Source organism: Saccopteryx bilineata, chromosome 1, assembly GCF_036850765.1.
Source record: "Saccopteryx bilineata isolate mSacBil1 chromosome 1, mSacBil1_pri_phased_curated, whole genome shotgun sequence".
Taxonomy (NCBI): domain Eukaryota; kingdom Metazoa; phylum Chordata; class Mammalia; order Chiroptera; family Emballonuridae; genus Saccopteryx; species Saccopteryx bilineata.
This window is the reverse complement of record NC_089490.1, coordinates 95,204,217-95,213,220: the sequence shown is the minus strand read 5'-3', so window position 1 is coordinate 95,213,220 and position 9,004 is coordinate 95,204,217. Positions and strand designations below refer to the sequence as shown.

Here is a 9,004-nt window from a genome sequence, read left to right as displayed (position 1 = left end):
TTTATTATCTTTCCAATTTTTCTGTAAACCTTAAACTATTTTAAAATAGTTTGTTTTTTAAATTACCAACAAATAAATAAAATGTACCTAGAATATTGGTTGTTTGCTAAATATGTTTGCTACCATTGATTAAATAATATCAAAAATGAATATTTTAATTTTTTAATTCTTATTTATTGACTTTAGAGAGAGGAAAGGAGCGAGAGAAAAAACATTCATTTGTTTTCCACTTATTTATGCATTCATTTGTTGATTCATGTATGTGCCCTGAGAGGGGATCAAACCCAACATCTTGACCTATCTGGAGCTACTTGGCCAGGGCCTAATATTTTTTTTTTGTTGGTTTGTTTTTGTTTTTTTAAAGCAAAGCTTTCCTTTTAAGAAAAATTTTTTTCTTTTTCTTTTTTCTTTTTTTTTTTAAGAGAGACAGAGAGAGGAAGAGAGAGAAAGGCATTCATTTGTTGTTCCACTTAGTTGTCCATTTATTGGTTGCTTCCATCTGTGCCGTGACCCAGTATCCAATCCTCAACCTTGGCATTTCCGGAGGACGCTCTCACCGACCAAAGGACTAGATTTAGGACTAAGCTAACCGGCCAGGGCAGGCCTAATATATTTTTAAAGATCAAGAGAAACCGATAAAGCCAAATAAAAAGAATCTTGTTAATAATAACTACCAAAGTCAGCCGGCCCCGCCTCTCTCCCTCCGTCCCTCCCTCCGTCCCTCCCCACTCCCCGCCCACTACGCTGTCTGACGTCAGTCTGCGCGCCTGCAGGTCACGCAGCCCGCAGCCTCCAGGAGCGATTGCCTGAGAGCGCGCGGCCTGGAGCTGCCCGTCCGCGCAGGGACCGCTGCCAACATGGACAAAGCCTGCCAAGCAAACGAAGAACAGCAGGCACAGAGCACGCCCGAGAGGGACGAGGAGCAGAGTACGCCCGAGAGGGACGTGGAGCAGAGCACGCCCGAGAGGGACGAGGAGCAGAGCACGCCCGAGAGGGACGAGGAGCAGAGCACGCCCGAGAGGGACGAGGAGCAGAGCATGCCCGAGAGGGACGAGGAGCAGCCGCAGGCGGAGAACTCGCCGGAAGAGCCGCGTCCAGAGGAGCCATCTTCGGAAGAGCAGTCCTCCGAGGAGGAGTTCTTTCCCGAGGACATCCTTCCCGAGCTCCTTCCTGATCTCCTTCCCGAGCTGCTGGGGCCCGAGTATCGCCCCTCGGAGGAGCGCCTTTCTCTGCATGACCTGTTCGCGGCGCGCCCCGCCCTGGAGCAGCCTCCCTGCGGAGTGGGGAAGCAGAAGCTGGAAGAAGGAAGCTTTAAGGAAAGGCTGGCTCGCTCTCGCCCGCAGTTTAAAGGGGACATACACGGCAGAAATTTGAGCAACGAGGAGATGATCCAGGTCGCAGAGGAGATGGAAGAGATGAAAAGAGTGCGAAACAAACTGATGATCATGCACTGGAAGGCGAGACGCAACCGTCCGTATCCTATGTAATGTGCCCGGCCATTAATGCGGTTTGTCTGACTTGGTATTGCCACTTGAATCGTGTGTATTTTCTCGACTCCCTCTCACCATCTTACTAATTTTAACGTTTTTGTGTGGCTTTATTTAAGGTGTTTCGCTTGTAATTGGGTAAAATTGGGCTTCCTTTTCCCCATCTGCAAGTCTCCCTCTTTCAGTCCTGTGGCTCACCAATTTGCATGAAAAAATGGACGTCATGTATTGTGAAGTGAAAAAAGCGATTTTTGAATAGTCTGTGTAGTATCCCGTTTTTGTAAAAATGTATATTTTTAACTTAATCTGCAAAGAAAAACTGAAAGTAAATATTTCAGAGGCATAACGGTGGCCACCTGTGTGGTAAGATAAGTGAGTTTTTGTTTGTTTTTCACTTTTGCTTTGTTGGAACATCTTGTTTTTTCAGAACGAACACAGTTTACATGTATTGCAAAAACCCTCCAGTATAATGGGAAATAATGTAAAGCAACTTAAACACTGTCAGTTTATAAAGACAATGTGGTAATTAATAAAATGTTTGTCAGAACTTGAGGCCTGGTCTGTGGTGGCGCAGTGGATAAAGCCTCCCCCTGGAAAGCTGAGGCCTGTTGGAAACCTTGGGCTTGTCTGGTCAAGGCACAAATGGGAGGTGATGCTTCCTGTACCTTACCCCCTCTCTCTTTCCTCTCTCTTCTCTCTCAATCTAAAAAAAAATTTTTTAAGTAAAAATAGTAACTGCTGAATTTAACAAACCAAATAAATCAAATGCCTCTATCAATGCCTAGATGTTAACTCTTTCTTTGATTTATTGATAATATACCTAACAGCTGAATTAGTCGGGGTTTTACCATAGAAACAGAACCAGTAGGAGATAAATAGATATATTTGTTTAGTTAAGAGATATTTTCAAGGCATTGGCTTTTGTGATTGTGAGAACTAGCAAATCCAAAATCCATTGGCAGGATTTGCTGGCAGGAAATGATCAGTTCTGGGCTAAAGCTGCAGTTCACAGGTGGGATTTCTTCCTCAGGAAAACCTCGGTTTTGCTCAAGGGCTTTCAGCTGATTCAGTGAGGCCCATTCAGACATTAAAAATAGTGTCCTTAAAGTCAGCTGATGGTAGATATTAACTACATTTACAAAATACTTTTACAGTAACACCTAGAATAGTGTGTAATTGAATAATGGTAATCTAGCTAAGTTGACACATTAACCATAGTAGCTCATCTCTTGTCACCTTGGCATCCAGATACATCTCCTTAAATAGTATTTAATCTTCAAATAAAGAAAACATCAAAGTCATACTTCTGCCTAACTCAGGAGTCGGGAACCTATGGCTCACGAGCCAGATGTGGCTCTTTTGATGGCTGCATCTGGCTCGCAGACAAATCTTTAATAATTAAAAAAAAAAAACATTAAAAATATAAGACGTTCTCGGCCCTGGCCGGTTGGCTCAATGATAGAGTGTTGGCCCAGCATATAGATGTCCTAGGTTTGGTTCTCAGTCAGGAATACAGGATAAGTGACCATCTCCTCCACCCCTTTCCCTTCTCTCTTACTTGCTCTCTCTCTCACTCTCTCTCTCTCTTTCTCTCTTTTCCCCTCCAGCAGCAGCCATGGCTAGACTGGTTTGAGTGAGTTGGCCCCAGGTGCTGAGAATGGCTCTGTGGCCTCCACCTTAGGAGCTAAAAGTGGCTCAGATGCCAAACAATGGAGCAACATCCCAGATGGGCAGCATGGCCCAGTAGGGGCTTGCTAGGTGGATCCCATTTCAGTGCATATGGGAGTCTGTCTCTTTGCCTCCCTTTCTCTCAATAATAATAAAAGAATCAACCAATGGCCTGACATATGGTGGCACAGTGGGTAAAGCCTCAGTGAACCTGGAATACTGAGGTCACAAGTTCCAAAATCCTGGCTTGTCCCATCAAAACACATATGAGGCCCTGGCCGGTTTGCTCAGTGGTAGAGCGTCTGCCTGGTGTGCAGGAGTCCCGGGTTCGATTCCCAGCCAGGGCACACAGGAAAAGCACCCATCTGCTTCTCCACCCCTCCCCCTCTCCTTCCTCTCTGTCTCTCTCTTCCCCTCCTGCAGCCAAGGCTCCATTGGAGCAAAGTTGGCCCGGGCACTGAGGATGGCTCTGTGGCCTCTGCCTCAGGAGCTAGAATGGCTCTGGTTGCAGCAGAGCCATCACCCCCTGGTGGGCATGCCGGGTGGATCCCGGTCGGGCGCATGCGGGAGTCTGTCTGACTGCCTCCCCGTTTCCAACTTCAGAAAAATTAAAAAAAAAAAAAAAAAAACATATGAGAAGCAACAAGTTGATGCTTCCTGCTCCTGTCCCCCCGCCTCCTATATTTCTCTCTCTCTCTAAAATCAATAAATCTTTAAAAAATAAAATAAAAAGAATCAGCCAATGGTGGAACAACAAATTGATGTTTCTCTCATCCTTTCTCTCGAATCAATTTTTTTTATTTTATTTATGGATTGATTTTAGCCAGAGAAGAAGGGAAAGAGAGAGAGAGGAATATCAATCCATTCCTGTATGTTCCCTGACCCAGGATCGAACCAGCAATCTCTGCACTTTGGGGCAATGCTCTAACCAAACGAGCTATCCAGCCAATTTTTTTTTAAGTATTATAAAAAATCTGGCCATGGGCAGTTTACTCAGTTTACTCAGTGTCAGCCCAGTAGGCAGATGTCCCGAGTTCAATCCCTGGTCAGGGCACACATGAGAAGCAACCATCTGCTTCTCTTCCTTTCCCTCTTCCTCTCTTCTCCACTTGCAGGCAGTGGCTTGATTGGTTCAAGTGTTGGCCCCAGGAGCTGAGAATAGCTTGGTTGATTCAAGCATTGGCCCAAGACAGGCACTGCCAGGTGGACCCAGGTTGGGGCGCATGTGGTAGTCTGTCTCTCTATCTCCCCTCCTCACTTTAAAAAAAATTGCCATACACATACATGCACACATAAAATTGTAATTGTCATAAACTGAATTATGTCCTCAAATTTACATGTTGAAGCCCTAACTCCCAATGTGACTATATTTGCAGATAGGGCCTTTACGGTGGTAATTCAGGTTAAATGAGGTCATAAAAGGGAAGGCTAATCCAATAGGACTGATGTCCTTGTAAGAAGAGGAAGAGACCCCCCCCCAAGAGTGCACACCCATGAAGGAAAGGCCATGTGAAGAAACACCAAGAAGGCAGCCATCTGCACCCCAGAAGAGAGTTCTCATCAGAAACCAACCCTAGTTGGCCTGACCTGTGGTGGCCCAGTGGATAAAGCGTCGACCTGGAAATGCTGAGATCGCTGGTTCGAAACCCTGGGCTTGCCTGGACAAGGCACATATGGGAGTTGATGCTTCCAGCTCCTCCCCCCTTCTCCCTCTGTCTCTTTCTTTCTCCTCTCTCTCTAAAAAAAAAAAAAAAGAAACCAACCCTACCAACACCTTGATCTTGGATTCAGCTCCAGAACTGTAAGAAAATTATTTTTGTTGTTCAAGCCACTGACTCTGTGGTATTCTATTATTGCAGCCTGAACAGACTAATACAGTAACAAAAAAGGGAAGAAATCCTTAGCCCTGGCCCGGTAGCTCAGTTAGTTAGAGTGTATTCCCAATACATCAGGGTTATAAGTTTGATCCCTGGTCAGGGCACATAGAAGAATCAACCAATGAATGCATAAAGTAGAACAACAAATCAATGTTTCTTTTTCCCCTTCTTTCTTTAAAATTGATGAATAAGGGGCCTGACCTGTGGTGGCGCAGTGGATAAAGCGTCGACCTGGAAATGCTGAGGTCGCCGGTTCAAAACCTGGGCTTGCCTGGTCAAGGCACATATGGGAGTTGATGCTTCCAGCTCCTCCCTCCCTTCTCTCTTTCTCTCTCTCTCTCTCTCTCTCTCTCTCTCTCCTCTCTAAAACAAAATGAATAAATAAAAAATAAAAAAAAATTGATGAATAAGGCCCTGGCCGGTTGGCTCAGCGGTAGAGTGTCGGCCTGGCTTGCAGGGGACCCGGGTTCGATTCCTGGCCAGGGCACATAGGAGAGGTGCCCATTTGCTTCTCCACCCCGCACCCCTCCTTCCTCTCTGTCTCTCTCTTCCCCTCCCGCAGCCAAGGCTCCATTGGAGCGGAGATGGCCTGGGCGCTGGGGATGGCTCCTTGGCCTCTGCCCCAGGCGCTAGAGTGGCTCTGGTCTCGGCAGAGCGACGCCCCGGAGGGGCAGAGCATCGCCCCCTGGTGGGCGTGCAGGGTGGATCCCGGTCGGGCGCATGCAGGAGTCTGTCTGGCTGTCTCTCCCCGTTTCCGGCTTCAGAAAAATACAAAAAAAAAAAAAAAAAGCATTTAAAATTGATGAATAATTTTTTTTCATTTTTTGTTTATTTGTTGTTGTTCTGACAGAGACAGAATCAGAGAGGGACAGATAGGAACAGACAGGAAAAAAGAGAGATGAGAAGCATCAACTCTTTGTTGCGGCACCTTAGTTGTTCATTGCTTGCTTTCTCATATGTGCCTTGACTGGGGGACTACAGCAGATCTAGTGACCCCTTGCTTAAGCCAATGACCTTGGCTCAAGCTGGTGAATCTTGCTCAAACCAAATGAGCCCTGGCTCAAGCTTGTGACTTTGGGGATTCAAACCTGGGTCCTCCACGTCCCAGTCTGATGCTCTATCCACTGCATCAATGCCTGGTCAGGCTTTCTTTTCTTTTCTTTTTTTTTTTTTTAACAGAGACAGAGCAAGAGTAAGAGAGAGGGATAGATAGGGACAGACAGACAGGAACAGAGAGAGATGAGAAGCATCAATCATCAGTTATTTGTTGCGACACCTTAGTTGTTCATTGATTGCTTTCTCATATGTGCCTTGACCATGGGGCTACAGCAGACCGAGTAACCCCTTGCTCAAGCCAGTGACCTTGGGTCCAAGCTGGTGAGCTTTGCTCACACCAGATGAGCCCGTGCTCAAGCTAGCGACCTCAGATCTTGAACCTGGGTCCTTCGCATCCAGTTCTACGCTCTATCCACTGTGCCACCGCCTGGTCAGGCTGGTCAGGCTTCTTTTAATTTTTTAAAAATTTATTGATTTTTAACCTGACCAGACAGTGGCATAGTGGATAAAGCATTAGCTCGGGATGCTGAAGACCCAGGTTCAAAACCCTGAGGTCACCAGCTTGAGCACAGGCTCATCCGGCTTGAGCACGAGCTCACCAACTTGAGAGCAGGATCACTGGCTTGACATAACCCCATAGTTGCTGGCTTGAGCCCAAAGGTTGCTGGCTTGAAGCCCAAGGTCACTGGCATACAAGAAGCAACTACTATGAGTTGATACTTCCTGCTTCTCCCTTTTTTCTCTCTCCTCTCTCTAAAAAAATTAATAAATTAAGAAATAAAAATATTTTCAAAAAAAAGAAAAAGGGAAGAAATACTCATAACAATTACAATCTTTATTTATGCAACTTATCATACAGTCTAAGTGGTATTTATAACTACCTTCTTCCACTACCCATTCTATATTCCCTTTGCAAGCAATGTATAGTAAATAAGCACTAGAGATCTAATGCACAGTTTAGTGAATACAGACAACAATGTTATATTATCATCATCAAACCTGCTAAAAGACTAGAACATATTCACTTTGCCCTCAGCACACACTTCAGTTAGTAATGACTCAGCCTAGTGGGGTGTCTGACCATTAATAGTCATGCCTACATTGGGTTGTTGTGGTTTTCTGTTGACATTAATCACAAGGCATGACCTCTAGACCAATAGAACATTAGGAGATGGAGACTCCAAGCAAAAATGTTGCTAGAGGATTACTAGAGAAAACAGTAGATGATGCTGCTCCCCTGGATTCCTGGACTGGTAAATTTTGGCTATGGGAGAAACAGCACAATGTACTGAATACTTATTTAGAGCCCTCTGGAGAACAATGCCCCAACCCTGCAAGATATTGCCAATTACTGTACTTCTGTTTGATGGGAAACATTGTGAGACCAGTGAAAAAATTCTGTAAGTATGAGAGCTCATTATGACACTTGGCTTAGTGGTAAAGCATCGGCCCAGCAGGTGGATCCCAGTCAGAGTGCATGCGGGGGTCTGTCTCTGCCTCCCTTCCTCTCACTGAATAAAAAAATAATTAAAATTAAAATTAAAAAAAGACTTTATTTATTTTAGAGAGAGAGAAGGGAGGAGGAGCAGGAAACATCAACCCCCATATGTGCCTTGACCAGGCAAGCCCAGGGTTTCAAACTGGCAACCTCACCATTCCCGGTTGATGCTTTTATCCATAGTGCCACCACAGGGCAGGCACTTCATTTGCAACCCAGTAAGTTCATCAATTAGAAGCAGTGCTGTGTGAGGTAACATGAAGACAGATAATGCATTCAGTAAGTCCACAGAGGGTAATTTTGGCAGAAGCATTACATGCAGGAAAGGCAAATTTGTATCTAGAATAAATGTCTATTCCGATAAGAACAAAGTACTGCTCCTATCAAGATGGAAGGGATCCTAGGTAATTAACCTGCCACTAGAGAGATGGCTGATCATCCGCCACGGGTAATGGTATCATATTGGAAAATAGTGTTTGTCTTCACTGCTAGCAGATGGGGCACTCAGCAGTGGCTGTAGCCAGGTCAGTCTTGGTGAGTAGAAGTCCATGTTGCTGAGCCCCCATCTTAGTCCAACTATACCCTATCATCTTCTGAATTTCCTTCATTCTTCCAATCTGAGTGAGAGCTGCCAGATATATTTGTTACTAAAATGTTTATTTTGCCCTTATATGAAAATTAAGAGACCAAAGGTCTCTGGCTTGAGCAAAGGGTCACTGGCTTGCCTGGAGCCCCCCAATCAAGGCCCATAAAAGAAAGCAATCAATGAACAACTGAGGTGTGGCAACTATGAGTTGATGGTTCTCATCTCTCTCCCTTCCTGTCCGTCCCTGTCTCTCCCTCTCACACGCATTTAATCTAGCCAGTCAGGAAAGAGTAAGATTGTACAGTCACCACCCCAGCCAATGGGGCAAGACCCAGCCTAGGGCCTATGTTAGGAACAAAAACAGAACCAACCCCTACCCCTCGTCTGCACACTTGCTGGCCAGCTTTCACTAGCGTCAGCACACTCTTCTGCAGGACTTATTAAAGTTGCCTTGCTGAGGTATTTTGTCTCCACAAGTCTTGCTTAATTGCAACTCTAACAGGGTCAAGACTCTGACAATGCTCCCAGTCAATAACTAAGTGTAAAAGGACACTAGGATTTCTCTGATGGAAACTTTGGCTCCAACACTCCCAGATAGCTTCATGGCAGTCTAGGATGTTCCCATCCAACTTTCCTCCCTCCCTCTCTTCTTCACTTGGTGTCATACTTGCTTCATTGTCTGCCTTGGCTCTCCAGCCTTTTGGGCTCCCTCCCAATTTACTTTCCTATAGGCATTTCCCCTAGTAGAATCCTTTTTTTTTTTTTTTTTTTTTTGCGAAAGAGACAGAAAGAAGGACAGACAGACAAGAAGGGAGTGAGATGAAAAGCATCA

At 45.3% G+C, this 9,004-nt stretch overlaps 1 protein-coding gene across 1 annotated transcript; it reads left to right on the top strand.

Moving 5' to 3' along the window:
- The first annotated feature begins 752 nt into the window (after nt 1-752).
- On the top strand, nt 753-2,034 carry LOC136325957 (transcription elongation factor A protein-like 1). Its single transcript, XM_066261188.1, has one exon. It carries the CDS (start codon nt 858-860, stop codon nt 1,485-1,487), a length of 630 nt encoding a protein of 209 aa, XP_066117285.1. The 5' UTR covers nt 753-857; the 3' UTR covers nt 1,488-2,034.
- Nucleotides 2,035-9,004: the final 6,970 nt, after the last annotated feature.